The 23,168-nt window shown below is 38.8% G+C and overlaps 2 protein-coding genes and 1 long non-coding RNA gene across 6 annotated transcripts in view; all 3 read left to right on the top strand.

Annotated features, from left to right (window-relative positions):
- The window catches only part of LOC309497025 (uncharacterized protein), a 73,451-nt gene that overhangs the window by 31,296 nt on the left and 18,987 nt on the right, over nucleotides 1-23,168 (top strand). The window contains exon 1 of one of the 3 annotated variants that reach the window (XM_082167281.1): nucleotides 22,091-22,750. The exons of 1 other annotated variant lie outside the window; for it this stretch is intronic. The gene's annotated coding sequence lies outside the window, so the exon portion shown is untranslated. Of the gene's footprint in view, nucleotides 1-22,090; nucleotides 22,751-22,777; nucleotide 23,168 lie in introns of those variants that run through there. One more of the 3 variants, XM_082167282.1, reaches the window with a different exon arrangement.
- On the top strand, nucleotides 13,768-16,582 carry LOC309498097 (G2/M phase-specific E3 ubiquitin-protein ligase-like). 2 transcript variants are annotated; one of them, XM_082168610.1, is made up of 9 exons: nucleotides 13,768-14,247; nucleotides 14,367-14,480; nucleotides 14,586-14,891; nucleotides 14,960-15,042; nucleotides 15,181-15,247; nucleotides 15,484-15,557; nucleotides 15,639-15,731; nucleotides 15,819-16,132; nucleotides 16,270-16,582. In XM_082168610.1, the coding sequence occupies exons 4-9, from the start codon at nucleotides 15,017-15,019 to the stop codon at nucleotides 16,455-16,457; spliced, it is 762 nt and encodes a 253-aa protein (XP_082024736.1). In that variant the 5' UTR covers nucleotides 13,768-14,247; nucleotides 14,367-14,480; nucleotides 14,586-14,891; nucleotides 14,960-15,016; the 3' UTR covers nucleotides 16,458-16,582. The 2 variants fall into 2 exon arrangements, with proteins under 2 accessions (XP_082024736.1, XP_082024735.1); XM_082168609.1 differs by having other exon boundaries at nucleotides 14,586-15,042.
- Nucleotides 16,660-21,145, top strand: LOC309497069. Its single transcript, XR_014205348.1, has 4 exons — nucleotides 16,660-16,805; nucleotides 17,005-17,219; nucleotides 17,662-17,896; nucleotides 20,855-21,145. It is a non-coding gene; the product is annotated as an uncharacterized lncRNA (long non-coding RNA).

Here is a 23,168-nt window from a genome sequence, read left to right as displayed (position 1 = left end):
AAATACGACAAATACTATTAACTTCAGTCATTAACTTCAGACAATCATTAAAGGTGTTAATATTACACTAAGTAACCACAAGCAAGGAATAAACCAAGTAAATAACCTAAATAACAAATTACTATATCTGTTATATATGTGGCAGTCAGTACAAGGTGAATGCAATGGACACTGAAGAGATAAACTGTTTTGGTTGGGATGTTCCTGGACAGACTCCAGATCAATTGTACTCCATAAAACCAGCCACTATCATTACATAAACAACTCGATAATTTACATTAATCAAACTGTACATGGCAGAAAACTATACTAAAGAGCACAAATAAGTAAATAGACTTACATTTTATCATGAACACAAACACAAAAGGTAAACTCTGAAGTTACAGGAAGATATGATGAGTGTTCTTCTCTTTACTTTGCTTGCTAACTGTTCGGGAAGTTTCTAACTCGCCACCTAACGTCCTTTCCGGCGTCACCAATAAGTTCGTCGCTGATTGGGTTAGATCTCCTTAACACCCTTCTTCCTTAATCAACTTGAGAATGTTATGGTACTACACGGTCTCTGAGTCTGCTTGATCATTCTCCCAAGATCGATCTTGCGCTTCTGCTGCCACACATCACAAGGGTTGAGGCGCCTGTTTCCAACTGATGGCTGATAGAGCTTAGAGTATAAAACTACTAAACTAGTAGTTTACCGAGAGTATACTTTAAAGTGTACTGTCATAAACTAAAAATGTGCTATGTGCTGAACGCACGTCCTGATTCTGCCGAGTTAGACGCGTTCCTGGGTCAACAAGGGAGGAGCTTAAAGTAAAATTGATCAACCAATCAGATTCATCACGTGGCATCATCCAGATTGAGCGCCTCTTTTTGAGTTTCCCAGCCTTGAGCATTCAACTTATCTACTTCATTTCACAAAGGTAAGTGCAATTTCTTTAAAATGTAACATTTCAGATGCGTGTCCGTCATCTACTCAGTGTAATGTATTTTCATTTCACGACGTATTCATTACTAATGCTAACATTAACTAAACTGTAAATATAAGGAGCAAATCGCCCAAACCCCTTTCCTATCGGACAAGAAAGGGCGCCCGCGATCGTTTCGCCATCCGACCCGGGGTGGTGTTTTCCCCCGTGATCGTGTCGTCGGATCTTTTCTCCCGTTGATTTATATCACTTTTCCCCTGCATTCGTTTAGCAGACCCTTATACTAATCCTTTTGCAAAAGAGAAGCAAAAAACTTTCGCGGATGGGACCAAATAGCCTACCAATAATGCAGGGTTATTCAATCACTGTATTTAAATAATAATATCAATACAATATCTAGTATAAGACAAACTGTAATATACCACTATGTAATAATAATAAAGAAATATCTGTGTTATGTTGACCCAGGGACATCATTCCTTATAACTCATCTAATATAAAACAAACAGTAATCAATCACTGTATTTAAATAATAATAATAATAATACAATATCTAATTTAAGACAACTGTAATATACCACTAGAATAACAATAATGAAATATCTTGTGTTGACCCAGGGACATCATTCCTTATAACTCATCTAATATAAAACAAACAGTAATCAATCACTGTATTTAAATAATAATAATAATAATACAATATCTAATTTAAGACAACTGTAATATACCACTAGAATAACAATAATGAAATATCTTGTGTTGACCCAGGGACATCATTCCTTATAACTCATCTAATATAAGACAAACAGTAATCAATCACTGTATTTAAAGGGGGGGTGAAACACTCAGTTTCAGTCAATCTCATGTTAATCTTGAGTACCTATAGAGTAGTATTGCATCCTTCATATCTCCAAAAAGTCTTTAGTTTTATTATATTTATAAAAGAAAGATAGGCTGTACCGAGTCTTTCCGGAAAAAACCGAGCGGCTGGAGGCGTGCCGTGTGGGCGGAGCTAAAGAATCACGAGCGCGAATCACACACACACACACACACGCACACCATACATCGCATGCTCCATAGATACATTAACTATACGTGATCATGTTGTTTACTTGCTGTGCTCACGCGCCGATAGCCAGAGATGGGACCAAGTCACGCATGTGCAAGTCTAAAGTAAGTCTCAAGTCTTAACCTTCAAGTCTCAAGTAAGTCCCAAGTATTTTTTTCTTGGGCAAGTCAAGTCAAGTCAAGTCAAGTCACAGGCTATGTCAAGTCAAGTCAAGTCCTGTAGTAGGTCAAGTCAAGTCCAAGTCAAGTCACCTTATTATTGTAATTTTACCTGCAGAATCTGATCTTAATAAAGTGAAAAGACAAGACAAGAAGAAAGCCTTAAGTTTTCAAAAAGCATTAGACATGTGACCCACTATTCTGCTTCATAAGTACCATGTTGACAATATGACATGACGTGGTTTAATGTAGCCTAAACAATGATTACCAAATTTCTCTCTCATTGCTCCTCATAACCACTGAAAACGGTCAAAAAATCGAACCAAAAGTCAAATTATTATGGATGTTATCTGACATTAAGCGTTTCTGCTTCACATTTTCAGCAGGGCAGCGGAGCGGCTGTGGGTTGACTCCCCACGGTTCTCATGGGCTTTATAAGTCCTAAAGTGAAAAAGCTTTATAGTTTAATGTACCTAAACAAAAATTTAGGGGGAATTGGGGGGGATGTAAAAACAATTTATTGCATCACAATAAGTAATAATAATAATAATAATTCGTTACATTTATATAGCGCTTTTTCTGAGACCTCAAAGCGCTTTACATAGATGGGGGAATCTCCTCAACCACCACCAATGTGCAGCATCCACTTGGATGATGCGACGGCAGCCATATTGCGCCAGAACGCCCACCACACACCAGCTTACTGGTGGAGAGGAGACAATGATGAAGCCAATCAGTATATGGGGATGATTAGGAGGCCATGATGGACAGAGGCCAAGGGGCAAATTTGGCCAGGATGCCGGGGTTACACCCCTACTCTTTTTCGAAGGACATCCTAGGATTTTTAATGACCACAGAGAGTCAGGACCTCGGTTTAACGTCTCATCCGAAGGACGAGTGTATTGTGGAATTACACTCGTGTATTGTGTATTGTAAGTGTATTGTGATTGTCAAAACATTTTAGTAACTAAACTGAATTTTATTAGGTTTAGTGACAACATGTTACAATGTTTACATGGTACAATTTCTGCTAAGCTATTCTTTTTTTATTATTTCAATTCAATTCAATTATTGTCAGGGCCGGCCCGAGGCATAAGCGAACTAAGCGACTGCTTGGGGCCCCCTCGCCACCAGGGGGCCCCCAATCGAGGTTTTTTTTTTTTTTTTTACCATATTAATTAACTTAAACAAGTGACATAAATGAATGAAAGGATTAATAATTCAAGACAAGAAAATTCTGATTTCATGATCAATATACCTGCCTACAACTGCTGCTGTGTCTGCCAGTGTTTGAGTCATGCGCATAACCTCGCGTGCATAGACAATTTGTGCACAAAGTCACGGTGATGTTAAGCCATGTCACAAAAATTTGATTTGATCAATGATTTATCCTTTAAATGTAATGATATTCAGAACAGAACAAGAATAAAAAAATAACTATAAACAAGCCAAAACGAAATAATTTAAAGCGAAAGTGAAAGTAAGCAGCGTTGATGATGATGATGATGATGATGAATTTTATTTATAATGCACTATACATTTGACATCAAATCTCAAAGTGCTACAAGGCTCAAACAGATAAAAATAATTAAAACAAATACACAAACACTTAAAAATACGCTTTTCTGAAAAGGAAGGTTTTCAGTTCTTTTTTAAAAACATCCGTGGTCTTAGGAGCTCTGAGTTTTTCTGGAAGGGCATTCCACAGACGAGGAGCGGATGCTTTAAAAGCCCTGTCGCCCATAGTCTTGAGCCGTGTCCTAGGTGTAACCAAGAGGTGCCGTTCGCCTGCTCTGGTCCGGGTGGAGGTGTGTGGGGAAAGGAGATCAGTGAGGTATGTGGGTGCTGCACCGTGCAGACAGTGATGGGTGTGCAAAAGGATCTTATATTCTATGCGGAGGTGAACAGGGAGCCAGTGAAGGGATTTTAGGATAGGGGTAATGTGCTCATGTTTCCGCACCCTCATTAGGACCCTGGCAGCACTATTCTGCACAAACTGGAGCTTTTGGAGGCTCTTGCCAGGGATTCCCAACAGGAGTGCGTTACAGTAATCCAGCCTGGAGGAGACAAAGGCATGGACGAGCTTCTCTGCAGCTGAAAGGGAAAGAGAGGAACGCAGTTTGGAAATGTTACGGAGGTGAAAAAACGAGGTTTTACAAATTGAGGTGACATGATTGTCAAAAGAAAGGTAGGGGTCAAACTTGACCCCAAGGTTAGTAACGGAGGGAGAGAGGGAAATAGTATTACCAAAAAATGAAACAAGTGTGATGGGAGACGAACGTAGTTGATGAGGCGTTCCGATTTGGATGGCTTCTGTTTTAGAGCCATTCAGCTGCAGAAAATTTTGATTCATCCATGCCCCGATCTCCTCCAGGCAGGAGGTAAGGCGGGAAATGGTGGCAGAGGGGGAGCCGGAGGGAGTGATATGAAGATAAAGTTGTGTGTCGTCAGCATAGCAATGGTAGTGAATTCCATGCCTGCTGACGACACGACCAAGGGGAAGCGTGTAAATTGTAAAAAGGGTTGGACCGAGTACGGAGCCCTGGGGGACCCCACAGGTAACAATGTGTGGTGAGGATTTTGCCTCCCCCAAGGCTACATACTCGGTCCTATCTGTGAGGTAGGAGCGAAACCATTTTAGGGAAGTGTCGGAGAGACCAATATAGTGCTGAAGTCTGTGAAGGAGGATACGATGATCAACAGTATCAAACGCAGCAGAGAGGTCGAGAAGAATAAGCAGAGAAGTGGAGCCAGAGTCAGAGGCCATAAGGAGGTCACTGGTCACTCTGAGGAGGGCTGTCTCTGTGCTGTATTGAGAGCGAAAACCAGATTGATATTTATCATACAGACCTTTGGAACTGAGATGGGTATGGAGCTGGGAGGAAACCACTTTTTCTAGCATTTTTGAAATGAATGGGAGGTTAGAGATAGGTCTGTAATTTGACAGAGGTTCAAGATCTAGGGAGGGTTTTTTAAGAAGAGGTTTAATAATAGCTGTTTTTAGGGCTGTTGGAACATTTCCTGTTTGCAGTGAAAGATTTATCAGTTTAGTTATAAGAGGGCTAATGGAAAGATGGTGGGTTTTGAGCAGAGCAGTGGAGAGTGGATCAAGAGAGCAAGTGGATGGTTTAGATTTACGGATGATATTCTCGACCTCTTGCTGCGTTGTAGACGAAAAATGTGACAGTTTTTGCGTGATCAGTACTGTAGGGATGTCGGGAGTGGAACATGTGAGAGGGGAGAGAGCTGAGCGGATACAGTCTATTTTGGAAGTGAAAAAATGCATAAATTTATTACAATTTGAGTCGGTATGGCTGAAAAATGAGGCAGTCTGTGGTTTGAGAATGTGGTGAATTGTGGAGAACAATTTTTTGGAGTCACCTGCATTGTTGTTAATCAGCATGGAATAATGCTGTAACCTAGCCTTTGAGAGAGCTCTAGCATAGGCCCTACGGTGCTCTCGGTAGGCCAATTTATGCACCATCAAGCCAGATTTTTTATAGGTGCGCTCCAGGACACGACCAGACTGCTTCATCTCTCTAAGTTCTCCTGTGAACCAGGGTGCGGACCTAGAGAAAGTGACAGTCCGGCTTTTAACTGGAGCATGACTGTCCAGAATGGAGCTAAGGCTGGTGTTGTAAAAATTCACAAGTTCATCCATTGACAAATCTGGGGAAGGGGAGAGAAGATGTAAATCCTGACTAAAAGAGATGAAGTCGATGTTCTTAATATTTCGGAAAGTCATCTGACGTTTTGGTTTATGAAAAGAAGATGACAGTGGGATTTTGAATAATGTTGCCAGATGTCATACACAACATCATACACCTCAAGGCCAGTAACTGTAAGAGAGTCAGTAATCACTAAATCCAGTATATGGCCTTTAGTATGTGTTGGGACATCAACAAGTTGATGGAGATTAATACAGTCTAATGTGTATTTGAAGTCAGACGCCAGTCGGCAGGTCTGGGAGTCCATATGTACATTAAAGTCACCAATAACTAAAATGTTGGAGTATATTGTACAAAGGGAAATAAGAAAACTGTGTATGTCAGAGATGAATGTTGGATGTGGTTTAGGCGGGCGATAAATAAGAGCTATTGTTGCAGAAAACGGATGTTTACAATTAAAAACAAGACTTTCAAATGTGTCCGTATTGGGAATGGCCACGGGGGATAGCACCAGATTGCTGCGATGTATTACAGCAAGCCCCCCACCCCGGCCAGTTGTACGAGGCTTAGAAAGGTAGCAATACCCAGGTGGGCAGGCCTCATTAAGAGAGGAATAGACATCAGGCTGCTGCCAGGTCTCACTTAGGCAGAGAATATCTATCCCTTTGTCCAAAATGTGATCGTGTATGAGTCCAGATTTATTTGACAATGACTGCACATTGAATTGTTCGATAATAATGTGAGTTTTAAGGTCCAGTTTGTTACAACAAGGACGTAAGACGCTGTGATCCACTCCGGGTTTTCTGTTATACCAATCGGAGTTAACTGTTCCTCCAGTGGCGGCGCTCTGATGACGTAATCCAGGTGCGGCGTGGCGTGAGGCCATCCAGAGAGATGCGATGTTGCTGTGGTCACCGTGCTTGGACACAACAAACCGGCGACCCGACCCTCGATGGATATACCGGGTTCGGCGTGGAAGATCCAGTTGTGAATGGATTCCAGTGCTGCTGGAAATCCTGTGTTGTTCCATTGGGATGTCGGTCGTCAACACAGTGCCGGGTTGGGCACCGCTGCTCGCGGTTAGCCAAGATCCAGAAGGGCAGTGAGGTATAATAGTCACACACACAACCAAGATGATCCACAGCATAATCAACGGCGTCAGGAGGAATATTATTTCTTTGCAGATATCCGTTTAAAGGCAGAGGTATTGCAGGAACCGAAGAGCTCGAGAAAGCCTCATCACTATTATAGCCTCGCCATAGTAGGGTGGCAGGTAGGCATCAAAACTTCATGGCAGTCCAAAGAATATAAACTGGTATACTTACAGTCCATTAATTACTATAGTGGACACATCCAGTATGTAAAAGGCACTCAATTGAAACAGATAACTGGGAAAAGCGTCAAGAACCGGGAGAAGCGGCGAACAATCAGCGCCAGCGTCCTCTCCCTGCTCCCCAGCGTCCAAGAGGACGAAACATTCCGGGGAGGAAACTATACAGTTCTGGGAAGGCTGTCAGTGCCAGGCACCAAAACCCGTTGGGCTCACGTATCTCTCTCAGAATCAAAATGTTTCAACATTCGCGATGGATTTGGATGGTAAACTATTCTTTATCATAGGCTTTGTACTTCACTCACGTTCCAATATCGACGGAAAAAATCATCCTCTTCACACGCGCAAAAATGTGCTTGGAAACATCACAGTGGAAGATTACAAAGCTGGAATATGTTGTGTGTGTGTGTGTGAGTCGCGGGCGCGATCGAACAGTGGAAACATAAAAACATACTCAAACATGAAAAAAAATGTCATACAAGACATCATTCAAACTGCAAAGTGTTGCAAAACGTTGGAAGATATTTTGCAAATAATTTTTTGTTTGAAACAGTTTGTTTTCAGAAGTTTCCAAGAGTTAGTAAAAGAGTAAAGAAAAAGTTAAAACTTTTTTAAGTATCTATTTTTTATTAAGTATTTATTTTGTATTAATACATAACCTCATTGTATTAATTTATAATGTAACATTATAGCGTGACATTGTGTCAATAATCGTCAAGCACAGGTGACTCTGCGTGGTGGGAGGGGGCCCCCAAATCAAATTCTGCTTAGGGCCCCCAAAAGGCTCGGGCCGGCACTGAGAACGGCAGCAGCATTTCCAGCAGTAACTACAGAGTTGACAAGAAAGATCAGACCTTTGTTTCCACACAGAGCAAAAAACATGAAACGAAAGTATGGAACGAATTTCAAAAGACGACAAACTAAATTATAAAAATGAATGTAGATATGAAAAAAAAAAAAAACGACTAAAGCCCTATTCGCACGGTATTAGTATTACCTAGGGACCTCCGGTAATTTGTAATAATCGCAGAGGTCGTCTGTGATTTTTATCCCGTGCGAATCTGCCATGTCTGTAAAAATGTCTGTAAAAATTCCCCCGAAAATTACCTACCGTATTTCGGCCAACACAGGGGTCCTCTGATAATACCAGTCCCGTGCGAATCCCCATGTCTGTGATTTGGGCTGTTTTTCTGTGAGCCTATCGTTTCCTAAAGAACGTAATAACCATTATGGGCCGTTTAACAGTCCATTTTACGTCTGTATTAAAACTATATTAACAATAAAATCTTTATTTAGGTATTTATAATACCTTCTTCAGGCAGGCTTGTTGTAAATATGGACAAAGAATAAAAGAAAAAGAAGATATATTATATATTTATACAATAATATCATATTCTATAATATATATCATATATTTCTCTAATAAATTGGTTTTAAATAAGTTCTTTTTTTTTAATTGCAATACTGCAGCGCGATCTTCGTTTCAGCACGTTCAGCTAGTGAAGTGTGAATGGGTGGGCGCACGCTGTAAAGTCCGTAAACTCGAGGGAATTACGAACATTTATTTGCCCGTGTGAATGAGCCACCAAAAACACAGACGTCAGGGGGTAATTTCTTAATTACAGAGGTCCAGGGGTAATACTAATCCCGTGCGAATAGGGCTTAAAATGAACTTGCTAAATGTAAGTGTGCATATGAGAAATGAAGTGAAGGAGGCTGCTGTTTTTTGGTTCTGTTTATTTTACTATATATATTTATACATGCATTGTTTTACAACATCTGAAATCTCTGAAGAAAAAAAAAGAATGACATCTTTAATCGTAAATAAAGCTAAATAAACCTGGAACGTTTTACATTACTCAGCTGTCTGAATGTGTTCTGCAACAGTGATATGTTGTATATTTAAACCAGTTAAATGTAACATTACTTGCTTAACTGAGATGACAATGTTTGTTACAATTTAACAATCATTTGTTATTGTGTTCAATGGCTCAGTGAACCTCTACTTAAACTGACTGATTAAAAATGAGATGACAACATCTACCACTAGTGGTCCAAATGTATGGGTCAGCAGACTAAAAGGTGATTCCTCTCCCAGTTTTTCCCTTAGCAGGCGCTGGAGAGTGCAGGGTGTATTCCTGTAAATATCAATGGACAGATTTGTAAGCAAGATGCAAGTTTAAAAAAATCTTGATGTGGAAAGCAACTTACTTTGCAACGTCTGCCTCAGCACTGGGAACAGTTGCAATCATGTCTAGGTTTACATGTCGCCCAAGCATGGCTCCCAGCTCCTGGGCCAAATCTGTGGCCTCCCCTTCACTGAGAGAAGAGAAGAGAAGATGCTTATCTTTGTCTTTGCTTTAATTGGCCGTTGTTCTCTGAGCTCCGCAGGGAGATCCTCTTTACAAACCTTTAGGTAAAACCAATATGTTACTGTTTTATAAATGTTTTGCTCTAAATGAAAAGTATAGCAAATAGCTACAAGGTTTATATCATCAAGGCCTTTTGCAGTGCGAGCGCCGATCTAAACGATGTCTAGCATGCCGTCTTTCTGTGCAAAAGCTAATGTAAGCTTGGCATGACAGAGTCATGCCCTCTGTCAGCGCAGACCGCCAAGCTGCCCTGTCTTCCGCAATATGATGCCATCGGTCAGGGTTGATGTTAAAGACATTCATATCCCGCTTGACGACATCCTTGAAACGGAGCTTGGAACCCTTAGGAACCCTAATCAGGCTTCTTAACAGATTGTTAGACATGTTTTCTGCCATTATTCTTCTCTTCAGTTCATCTTGGGTTACAGTGTACTTTCTTTTGGTGCCTGGCACTGACAGCCTTCCCAGAACTGTATAGTTTCCTCCCCGGAATGTTTCGTCCTCTTCTTTTTCCTCAGGTATCTTTTCTTCCTTTATATGCCTTGAAAATGCATCGGCCAGTGTAAACCAGGATGTACAGTCAAGCTCATCGATTAGTTCTTTGGGAGGATCCGAGTGGAAGGAATTGAAACATAAATGATTGTGCCATGATAGGAAGAGAGAAAAAAAAACCCAAGTGCTAGCCAACATCTACGAAACCCTTTTACCTACCTTCAGAAAGTTCTCTGCATAGAGTAACACAAATATGCCGCATTCAGAGGTGTTTCCTTGCTGTCCGGGTACCCGCACTTTCAGGGCTGGCATAGAATCTGCAGAAAATATACAGGGCTTTTTTCTTGTGTTTTTCCACATTTCTGTTAAGTAACTGAAAGACAAAAACAACCTTATTAGTCCGTCCATTCCTCGTGTTCAGATGCAGCGAGAGAAAGACCTCACCTTTGTCGTCCTCCTCGTCTGATGCCCCAAAAGAGACGAGACTGGCCACTCGCTGAGAGGGGCGCTGGTCTGCCTGTGTGAACAGGACCGGCGAGGGGGTTTCTCTGGGAGAGAGCGAGGCACGCGGGGATTGCGCCGGTGTGTGCTCGCTCGTAACCGTCCGCTCTGGCATCCTTTGTGCGTGGAGTTTCTTTTAGCGAGGCTCGAGCAAAGGGAAAGGAGTGGATGTGGGGTCGTCGTCAGCGAAACTGTCCAGTCGAGCCCGCAGTGTAGAGATCTCATCGCAACCCTTAGAGAGTGCAGCTTCCGCATGGTCATGGCCTAGGCAAGAAGCGCAGAGGATGTGGCGATCTCCACCGAAGAGCGGGCCTCTGCACGAGGCACAGGAGACCCGAGGATTTGGAACAACGCCTGAAATCTGCTCTTTTAGAAAAGAGAGTCGCAACGGCGAACACTCTAGTTTTTTATAAACGATATAGCGTGCCGGATGGCACAGAAGAACAGTGGGCTGAAGGCGGCGTCGAGTTGAAACAGGAGCCGGCGTCCTCAGACTGCGTTGCACATGATTGTTCCGCTGAAGGCTTTTTGACGGCGGTGAAGAAGGCTTCTAATGCAGAGGTCAGCGAAGTGGAGACTCGCTGAAGGAGATTAAATCTGGTTTTATGGCGAAAACGGGGCCTTATATAGATATAAGCCGGTGAATTAAAATGTAAAAACAGATCAAATAATTTCTTTGTCGAAATTGTTTCATTTAAGTTCATAATTATTCTATAAATGTTATTTAGTTTAACAGCAGCATGAAATTTATCGAGATTTATTTGAATATAAATGTGTTTTTTCTTCATATCCACCCTTTTCTTTATCCAAAAATCGTACCCTGGTTGTAAGATTGCAAAAAAAAATCGTGGAATTTAATACTGAGTTGAACTTTTTTTTCCATGACAACAAATGAACATGAGTTAGAAGTTTGTTTTTAGTTTTGCTTGGAAAAAGCTGGCCTAAACGGAAATAGTGTTTTAATTCTTCAGACATTGAAATAATGAAATATTTAGTTGTTAAAAAACTTTTATGGCTAATGTCTAGAATAGCAAGTTAAGTCTGAATTGCGACTTCTCTTTGTCTCAGACGCTCTTCTTGTCACGGTTGGTAGATTCGCTGTCTCATTCTGGTCTCGTGTGTTTGTGTTTATGTGTGTGTCTCGTTTGCACTGATTGTTTCGTGTGGGCGTGACCACTGATTACTCACCAGCGGCAGCTGCAAACCATTCCAGTCAACCTATTTATTGCCCTGTCTTTCGTCTTGTGCTTGTCAGATCGTTGTTTGAAGCTTCCCGTGTTCGTGCCTGTTCCCGTCTTCCTCATGTCTCCTGTTTCACTGGATACGGATCGCTTCACTCCCGTTCTCATCACTGGTTCACCATCATCACCTCACTCACTTCAGGATCGCCCGTCTCAGTCCCTGCTGCACGCTCTCCTGCTGTCTGTGTTCCGAATCTGACCCTGGCTTGGATGATCTTCTACTACTTGCATTCATTGTGATTCTTTGCCTGTTTTGTGGTGTTTTGAGTGAACTTCGTGTTCAATAAACATTTTTGCACTTGCTATTGCTTCCGTCCTATTATTCATCACACTTCTCCTCTCAGATAGCCTGTGGGGGGCTTGGAGGGGCAGTTCAGTGGCTTTATCGTGGGGGTGCAGGACAATAAAGTGTTAATGTCAATTAACGTGTTAATGTTAATAAATACCCAGAAGTTTGGTTGTCCCGCAGTCAGTGTGAGCGCGCACACGAGAGAGAAGCTCTCTTCATTCGTCTCATTCCTCAATAGAATAGTAAAAATTAATCAACGTCATTGCACCTCATTTATTTTCACTGACAGCGAGATATGACAGTCTTTTGGTGTATTTGTTTGTTTGTTTGTTATCGCGCTGCTCCCCCGAAGAATAGGCTTCTGTTGCCCACCGGTTTTTCATAAAAAAATGTATTGAAGTGTTCAATCCAGTTGTTTCAACTGGTTTTGTAGAGTTTTAGAATGTTTGAGCAGTGTGTATGATTGTCAACAATCTGGCCTTATCTAAACATGAACTGTTGACGAAACGTGTTCATGCCAACTAAACGATACAGCTTTAATTTGCGATCAACCTCGTTTTATTGTAAGGTGAATTCAACAAGGCATTTTGTTTCTTTGAAGCAACAAAGGCTAAATAATTTGTCACAGTTGTTTTTTGTAATTGGTGTGGATGACACGCAGTGACATACAGTATTATTAAGAATTAAGATTCTGAATTTCTCATTTTGCATCGTAAAGGGAATAAACGCTAAACTCGATGCAACCCTGTTTTAAATAAATAAACTGTTTCAAAACTTTATCTAAACCTTGAAATGTGCGATGGGGTTTTAAACTTAATTAATTTTAGTGTTCTTTTACGTTTACATTGGTTTTTATTTTGAAAGCAATACTATTTAGTTAGTCTATTATTATTTTTAGCCAAGTCAACAAAATTTTAAGAGTCTTTTTCTGATTTGTTCAATGTATGGATCTGTTTTGAAATTTTTCTTTCAATGCTATCGTATGGCCGGGTATCACTGTCAGTCATCTCAATTTCGTGAATGATTCACAAAACAATAATTTAGCAGATTAAAGACGAGCTTCATCATCATTTTCTGGTGTGATTGGATGATAATCTGCCTTCAACAGCACCTTCAGGTTGTGTCGTCTGTGCAGCGGCTCTACTGGAATGTAGCAAATGTATGTTTAATGTTTTAAAGCAAACTATAATACCTATTATATAGACGCAAAACCTATTGAGATGTATAGCCTTTATAGAAGAACTGGACACACAATGTTAACGTTTAGCTTAAATTTGATGAAGTAATAGAAGCCTACATTTGTTTCAGTTCTAAATTTGTACTAATTTCAGTATTGTGATTATGAATTCGTTTAACTACAATGTTTTCACTTGAATTTATCTGGTATCACAGCTCTCAATGCGCCGTGTCAGATCACACAATAGAGAGAATAAACTGACACTTTTCAAAGTCTGTGATTATATTTGCCCTTATGTTCTGGGGAGAAACTGAGATGAAATAAGGTGGAAATATACATTAATATACGTTAATCAATTACAGCCAAAAGTACGATTTCTTTCTGATCACAAATGTAATTTTGATATACAAATTTTTAATTAGTTTAACATGTTTAAGTTTATAAATACTGATATTAAATATTTAAATAAAAATATTAACTAAAAATATTTAAGTATTTAGTTCTATTCATTCTTTTGTAGTATGAAGATCAAAATTACGGTGGCCGAGAGGTGCAAAACAAATCACAATTACAAAAACAAAATAACAAATCCAAAAACAAAACAACAAATTATAAACACAATAGCAAGTCTAAAATCAAAATAACAATTCAGAAAACAAAATAACAATTCAGAAAACACAACGACAATTCAGAAAACAAAATAACAATTCAGAAAACACAACGACAATTCATACAAAACGGAAAAGGTAGGTATATTTTGAGAATGACATACTTATCGCTGACTGGACGAGATACCTGTCAATCAAGCCAGAACCGGAAACACGCGATACTGGAAGCATAGACTGGAAGTAACGAGGGTAGAAAAGCTAACGTTATTCGTTTTTTTGTGTGTGTGTGAACATGTATTGTCCTTACTGTGGATTCAAATATGGCGTTCTTCCAAATTTTTGTAATTCATGTGGGAAAAATCTCGAGATTTTAAAAGAGACACGACAGAAAACGCCCATGGCAAAGAACGTGACAGGTATGGCTAGCTAGATAGCATTGCTAGAACGTGTCTTGACTTTGACCTAATACCAAGAAAAATATTGAATATTAAGCAGTTAGGGTGTGAACAGCGTTGATGTTTAGTCTCTTGCATAGGTACAGGTGTAGACTCAACACCTGCGCCCAATTTGCAACCTGAAATCGAAGGAAAGAACAAACTTTTCCATGGGAAAGAAAGGAGGAAGCAAACACGAGCAGAAGAAAGTACAGGTAACGTTACAGTATAATTTTCAAATGGGTGTTAAGCGATGGTTTGTGAATGGCACTCTTGCTAAAGTGATACACTTGTTTTTTTGTTGTTGTTGTTTTTTACAGATTAATGTCGGTATAATGTGTCTGCAGAGTGGTTAATTAAAACCACAACGTGGGAAAACACTCCCCTTATTCACGGACCAACAAATAACTGCGAAGAATCTCCTCATGATGGCTGAAAAAAAAAAATGAAAGACTTCAATAAAGACATGGAGGAAGGACCCTACATACTTCTGTACCCAGATGGCTCCGAAGTCATTAATATTCCAGGGACACAAAGGCCCTTTACACTGAAAGATTACAAAACAGAAATCGGAAAGAATTATGCAAGGATAAACTTGTTTATTTGCAGAAAGAAAGACTTTATAGGTTAGTTAGCTAAAATTCATGCTTGCTTTGTTTAAGCATAGTTACTTGGTTTGTTCTGTGTCTTGCAGAACAGGTTCTCAGTTCAGAATCTGACTCAGAAGTTGTCATAAAAACCCGGAAAACTGATGAATCAAGCATGGCCGACACACTGGTAAGATTAATGGGTCTAATTAATATTAGGATAAAATTGGATATTGTCTATCTAATCTAAATCTAAAGGGCTGTAAAACATCTTATTACATCTGTTCACAGTTTATATCTTAATCCTCGTTGTTTGTGTGCCGTTTAGTGATTGTACTGTGGAACCGTCTCAAGGAAGTGTAGTAGAGTTTTGTGGACAAGGAGGTGTAGATGAGGTTAGTAGTAACCGTGGTTTGAACCCATTAGTCTGACTAGCATGACCCGTGCATGGTTTTTGGATCTTATAGTTGTCTATTATTGTGCTTTTAATAAGGCACTACACCAAAAATAATAGAAACTGCCAGCCACAATCCAATTATTATCTGTTGTGTGATGAATTGTATAAAATGACACTAAGATACAGTTATATATAACATGATAGCTGTTGATGAAGCCTGATTTCTGTTTTAAGATAATGCTCTCAGACTCGGAGGATGACCGCCCAGGTACTTCCGCCCATGTTGCGACGCAGAACTGGTGTTACAGGTTTGTTTGGTTTATTAAATCTTGTGTCATGGAATTTGTAAATTTTAACATTTGTGCGTAATGATGATCTCTTATTTGTAGAAAATACATGGAAGTGTATGCGCCTGTGACTACTGAAGAAGACGATGAGCTTTTAATCACACCACACGGTCTTGACCTCCCACTACCAATAGAGTAAGCTAAAAAGTATGTTGATTGGAGAATGTAAGTCTACAAATGCTAAATACATTGATAAAAAAACATACTTTTTACTCTCTTTAGGGAACAAAGCAGTGTAACAGCTCCTGATATTATTTCAAATCTGGCCCTTGTTATTGATCGAAAAAGTGTCAGCAGATTCAACACAACGAGATCCAATGTGTGGGATGGGGCAGTCAGAGGATTTAAACGCGTCTCATACTCGGAATTCAATGACATGTTTGTGAAGTTCTCTGATGATGCTGGCTTGTTGGAAGAGGGTCTTGATACAGGGGGACCAAGAAGGGAACTTCTCACTTTACTAATGAGCTGCCTGCAGAATTGGTCCATTTTTGATGGACCTCCCGACAGACGCTACCTGGTATACAATTCAGTTGGTGAGTATTTAATTTAAGTTGTTTGTTTTGTAAAGGAGTTCCTGTTAATAATAATAAAATAAAAAAAGTGTGTTACAGACATTTGTCACGACCGTCTTATTTATTAGTGTGTGATTTCGCTTTACTTTCTATGACAGCTGTTAGGGAGGATGAGTATTTCTTGGCAGGGAAAATGATTGCAGTGTCAATAGTGCATGGAGGACCAGGGCCCCATTTTCTTTCTAAAGACCTGGTAAACCACATTGTAGGTCAGCCCTCTTTCAGCGCCTCTTTAGAAGATGTCACAGATGAGGGTGTAGTGAAAGTGCTGCGAGAGGTATGGTAATAGACATATTTTAGGTGATTAGTAAGGTTACTTAAATATGTATGACCTTAGAAATAATCAGTTGCAAGTGTAAAACAATTCTGCTTTTACGTATTTATTAAGTGTTGAATTATTTCACTTTCAATTCCGATAAGAAAAAAAAAAATCTTGCACATGAAAACCAACTTACTGTTGTTGATTTTGTTTTAAGATACAGACTTTGGAGTCACTACAAGAACTAATTTTGAGAAACAGCACCCTGCTCCAAACTGCTGGGTGTTTTCGACGCGTGAAGAACATTGAGGAGAAACACTTAATTGTGGAAGAATACGTCAGGTGGTATGTGATTGACCACAGTGTTATTAAAAGGTAAAATTGTTTTTTTTTTAATTCACTTACACATTACATCATTGGCAAATGTTTATTTTAAGATAAACACATCTATAGTTGCATTAGTATTTCACAATGCTACTTTATTTCACTATATTATTGACTGTTTATTGCATGAATATTACATTTTCTACTAGCCTGTGAATAAAACAGCCTAAACTATTGTCTGCTTTTATAGATTTAAAGATGGACTTGTCACTCTGCAGTTTCTGACAGCACTTCAGCAACATCCAAGTGTTTTGGCTTCTTACCTCTGCCACACTGAGAAGAAGCTGACAGCAACTGATTTGGAAAACCTCTTCAAAGCAGAACTCAGCCCAGTGGGTAGTAACCAGAGGACAGAGGAATCCAAGACGCTTTGCTTTTGGTCAGACTATCTCCTTGACTGTGAAGGTTTGTTATTTGTAGTTTAACAAATAATGTTCTGTTTTAGGTGAATTTCAGACATTTTTAAATCAGTAGTTCACCCAAAAATATATGTCAGAGTTCTCCTGCTCACTCATCCATACAAAGGTAGTGGCTTGTAACTAGCTTTTATGCTTCAAATAGGACATCAATTATTCCATGCAAGTTGGGGGTGGGGGAGAAATTAAATTATGAATACATAGTGTCTTCCAAAAATATAATAAGGGTTGTAATTTAATACATTTATAATACTTATGTCCTCTTTTTGAAGTTAAAGCTAGTAGATGTACTGTCGTTGTATGGACGAGCAAGCAATTTGTGTTCTGCTGAAGAAAGAAAGTCAAAGTAATTTTGGGGTTATTTAATTATGGAAAGAGTAACTTGACATTTCTAGCTTTGTTCAAAATTCCATTTATTTTTTGTCTTTCAGAACATCAGACTGAAGTGCCACTCGAGAATGTGCTGATGAATGTGCTACTGGCCTGACAGCTGGAATTACACCACAACCATGCATAGTGTTTCTTGCTAATTCACCGTTCCCAATGGCAAATACTTGCTCAAACACACTCAAGTTAACACTCTTAGACACGTACAGTCATTTTCAGACACGCATGGATTTTGGAATACAGAATTCTCCAGGTTTTGGATGTTTTTAGTTCACAAGGGTTAGTTCACTATGACACAAGTGACAGTTGAATTGTTTCCTTTTTAAACAAGTTATTCCCAGGTTTCTGGGATACTCTTATACTCTTTGGTTTCAACTGTCATTTTTAAAGGGATACTTCACCGTTTTTTCATATTAAACTGTTATTCCCTTAAAGGGATAGTTCACTTAAAAATGAAAATTCTGTCATCCTTTACATCCCTATGAATTTCTTTCTTCTGCTGAACACAAAGGAAAATATTTTGAAGAATGTCAGTAACCAAACAGTTAAAGGGTTAGTTCACCCAAAAATGAAAATTAATGTCATTAATGACTCTTAAAGAGCTTTCTGTCCCTCCATTAAATATACAGGACGGTATACTGTTTCAATGGAGGGACAGAAAGCACTCGGAATAAATCTAAAATATCTTAAGATGTCTTCAGAAGAGAAACGGAGGTCTTACGGGTTTGGAGTGACACGTGGGTGAGTCATTAATGACACAATTTTCATTTTTGGGTGAACTAACCCTTTAACTGTTTGGTTACTGACATTCTTCAAAATATCTTCCTTTGTGTTCAGCAGAAGAAAGAAATTCATACAGGTTTGAAACAACTTGAGGGTGAGTAAAGGATGACAGAATTTTCATTTTAAAGTGAACTATCCCTTTAACTAAGACGAGTTGATACATACCTCTCTCGTCTCAGTGCGTGCACTCAATCGCTCTAACACTTTGATAGCACTTAGCTTAGCCCAGTTCATTCATTAGGGACCAAACAGAGATGAAGCTAGAAGCGACCAAACACATCAATGTTTTCCCTATTTAAATACAGTTACACGAGTAGTTACACGACCGGAATAGCACTTGGGAGCACTTCGACTCGGTGCAGTAAAAAGTCACGATTGAAAAATCCTCTCCCTCTCACTTCTGTCATTAGAACCAACGTGACTTTTTACTGCGCAGAGTCGAAGTGCTCCCGAGTCCCAAGTGCTATTCCGCCATACACTATAGTTATCCTTTTTACTCGCTTAGAAAAGCGCCACGTTTTATTTTGTGTCACCATACTTGGTCGTGTAACTACTCGTGTAACTGTATTTAAATAGGGAAAACGTGGAGGTGTTTGGTCGCTTCTAGCTTCATCTCTGTTTGGTCCCTAATGAATGAACTGGGCTAAGCTAAGTGCTATCAGAGTGTTAGAGCGATTGAGTGCACGCACTGAGACGAGAGAGGTATGTATCAACTCGTCTTAGTTAAGGGAATAACATAGTTTAATATGAAAAAACGGTGGAGTATCCCTTTAAAACACTCATGTTCATAGACCTGCTGTTTCCTTCATTGTGAAGTAGAGTTGTAATGCTTCCTCCCAATTCTGTGGCCACTGCAACTGATTGTGCTCCATTACAAATTCTAGATATTCCTGGATGTTTTTATCGCCACATAATTCTGTTGTCAGCCTTGACTCAGGAAAAGCACTTAACTCGCCTTCGTCAACTGCAAAGCCACAGTCCCTTGATCCATACCTGAAAGTTAAATTTCTGTGTAAATGTATTTAGCATACACGTTTATACAATGTGATTTTTGTAGTTGTGTAGTACCATACATGTGACTTCTTGAGCCAGCATAGTAGTCTCTGTGGTGATGACGGAGATTGCACTGTATTGCTGCCATTGTCCCATTTTCTGTTCCACAGTCCGTTCGTAGTCTCATGGGTGCAACGCCAAGGCGTTGTACACAGGACGTATAGTTATGTGCAATAACAGCAGGGTCATTGTTAGTATGCCCACAAGTAAGCCAGAGGACACGTCTAGAAAAACCATCAATGCATCCGGATATGCCGAAACCAAATGGCTTTAGTTTATCGTACCCATCAACACGCCAAAGATAGTTCGGTCCCATTGAGTGATAGGTACGCCTAACAAATCTACGACGTGTCCTCTGTTCTGTCCCTTGTGGGTTGAGTTCTCGCAGCAGCCGCATAATGACATCACGTTTAACACGCAACTTGTGTTTCTGCAGAAGTACTAAACACATTGTCCGGTAGCCGAACAACTGTCCTGGTCCACGCAGCTCTGCTCTTATAGCATTCATTACGTCAAATAGTTCTTTCTTCTGAACATACCATTATTCTTCAGGTGTGTTTTTAAAGAGTGCAAGCTAATTTTAATGTCGTGGTATGTCGCCAGCATCAGTGACATATGTACCAAAAAAAAGTGTTTTTTCAAAAATTTCAAATAACAGGCATAAAAATGGTTGACTTTTGTTCTACTAACTCTCATCTTTATAGAAACATATGTTGTTTCAAAATTTTCAATTGGAATCAGAATTTATGTGACAATTTGTTGTATTAGTGCGTACAATCGTCATATGGTGTGACATGAAAATAATTGTATATAAACTGAAAATGGATTATACCTTTCTTAAGTTGCTCACTTTATCAAAGTCATTTATCATAACTAAACTGTGATCCATTATAGTTTTGTGAAAATTAAGTAAATTTGTGTATTATTTTCTAAAACATTGCTCAATGTGAGACCTATGCCGTCGGTCTTTCAACATATTTTCTATTTATTGTGACAAACCTTGCTAGAAAATTATAAAAATATTTGTGACTCTTGCTGATACTATTTTCTATGTATTCCATGAACAATTTCAGGTTTTATCATTAATAAAGGTATGTTATTTTCACAATTTGGAATGTCACACCAAATGATATAGTGTCACACCATATGATAATGTCGCCATGTGTCAATGCAAACCATGTATTATCCTACTTATTGGTGAGTACTGATCACTCATGGCAGGAAATATTTAACCACTCTTAAATGCTGGAAGGCAATATTCAAATTTTATTGATTTATTTGATATTTAACAATAAAATTATTTTAAAAAAAAAATTTGTATGAACCATATGAACATATGTTTGTGTATCAAATTTAATTTCAATTCAAAACTGCAACTCAGCAACTCCTCTCTCTTTGCAGGGTCTGAATTCAGTCTCTCCCTGTATCTCTTTGTCCTCTCTGCACTTGTCATCATTATCTGCCTCAAGTTGACAAAAGAAAAGGAAATGTATGGTTTGAGATGAAGACAACATTGTTTAGACTTAAACAGCATTCTAAGGTTTCTGTGAAGGGGTCTGCTGTGTCTGTCTGATGAACTAGAAATCTGTATCACCGAATAAAACTAAACTAAACTAAACGCAATCGATGGTGGATAATTACAGCTTTTATGTGATGATGGACCCAAATAAATGTTTAAAAGGACAAAACATACATTGGACTTTGTTATTTATTGTTATATATGCAGGGAATTACAATTCATATCATATGGTGTGACAATCAAATCATATGGCGTGACAGGCAGACATGTCACACCATATGATGAAGTGTCACACCATATGATGTTTTCTGCACTTAGCACAACCTTGAGTCTTGTAGCTACACATTAGCATACTAACAACATGCTAGCTATAACAAAGCAGCATAGATTTACATATAATTAGGACAAAATAATAACATTTCTTTTGCATTTTTATAAAAAGACATCTGGAAGTGGGACTTTTGTCAGAGTGCCAACAAGATCTGATTTATTGTAAAAATGATGACTCACCTCAGGTTGAACAGTAGCAATACACTGCTAGTTCTGTACAACATTGCTGAAGAAGGTCCTCTCCTTCCCAAGGGTGTCAAAACAGTTGCCCGTTCAAATATCCCAAAATAGTGTCACACCATATGATTTTGATTTGTGTGACAAAATATTTTTTATTAGAACTGACTCAAAACATTATGCTTGGACTTTGAAAAGAATAGGCTCACAAATAGACATCTGTATTATTTTTCTGTATTGTTTTTGAGAATTTTTACTTTTTTTATTTTTTTATTTTTTATTCAAGTTCTCACTTTGAGAAACAAGTGCCGGACAGTCACACCATATGAGTTTTGTTATGTTTGGTTGAAAATTCTGAAAAAATGAGTGATGAACTGTTTTAATGTTGAATATGTTCACATAAAGCATAATGTTCTGCACAATATTGAGAAGGTTTTTGGCAAATATATTTTGTATTCATACATGTTTGACACTGAAGACAGCAAAACTGCCATGTCACGTCACCCATCACGGCATATGAATGTCCTTCTTCAAAGTAGCGCTTAATGTTTCCATTTTAGCATTTAGCAAAACAAAGTTGATCACACATTTTTTGATTGACAGGTGTCTCGTCCAGTCAGCGATAAGTATGTCATTCTCAAAATATACCTACCTTTTCCGTTTTGTATGAATTGTCGTTGTGTTTTCTGAATTGTTATTTTGTTTTCTGAATTGTCGTTGTGTTTTCTGAATTGTTATTTTGTTTTCTGAATTGTCGTTGTGTTTTCTGAATTGTCGTTGTGTTTTCTGAATTGTTATTTTGTTTTCTGAATTGTCGTTGTGTTTTCTGAATTGTCGTTGTGTTTTCTGAATTGTTATTTTGTTTTCTGAATTGCTATTTTGTTTATAATTTGTTGTTTTGTTTTTGGATTTGTTATTTTGTTTTTGTAATTGTGATTTGTTTTGCACCTCTTGGCCACCGTACAAAATACTTTATTCATTGACTTTATTCATAATTATGAATATCACAAATGCTCTGTAGTTGGAATCAATATCTAAAAATAATTATATTTAGATATAAGCCAGAAGCTTTTTACAAAATATCAGTAGTATCAATAGCTTTGGAGATCTGTAATTCATCCTTTAAATCAATCCTTTATCTATAATTTTAATGTGTTGGCAATGTTTTAATTTAATTTCTATTATTTTGAACAGGACTTTTATTTTGGTGTAGGGACATGACGTCATAAGGCTACGCCGCGCTCCTGCAGCTGTGATTCTGCTGAAGAAAGGTTTGTGCTTTCATTCATTTAAACTAAGATAACCCAAAGACCATATTATAGAGAACTGTGCAACCAGTTAATTATTGATACATTTAACACTATGTGTCTAATAAAAGTAATAAACAGTTTGTGTGAGTAAAGCGCATCCACACGTGACTAACAGAAACAGTGCGTCTCATTTCGCTCCCTATATTGTGAATCAGTTCATCATAAACACGCTGTTTGTTCTCTGCCAAGTAATGATAGAGAAACGGAGCTTTTCGAAACCGGTTCCGATTCAATTGAATCAAATGATTCAGAATTTGTAAGCGCTCGAATCACCGAATCCCGCTGACGACTCCTGCAGTTCACCAGTGTAAATGCAGCAACAACACACACATGTGGAGTGACAACTTCTACAAATCAACTGACAATGTTTTCATCACAG

Source organism: Leuciscus leuciscus (genome assembly GCF_965113295.1).
Source record: "Leuciscus leuciscus genome assembly, chromosome: 4".
Taxonomy (NCBI): domain Eukaryota; kingdom Metazoa; phylum Chordata; class Actinopteri; order Cypriniformes; family Leuciscidae; genus Leuciscus; species Leuciscus leuciscus.
Note: the sequence above shows the minus strand (reverse complement) of the source record. Positions and strands in the feature narration are given on the sequence as shown.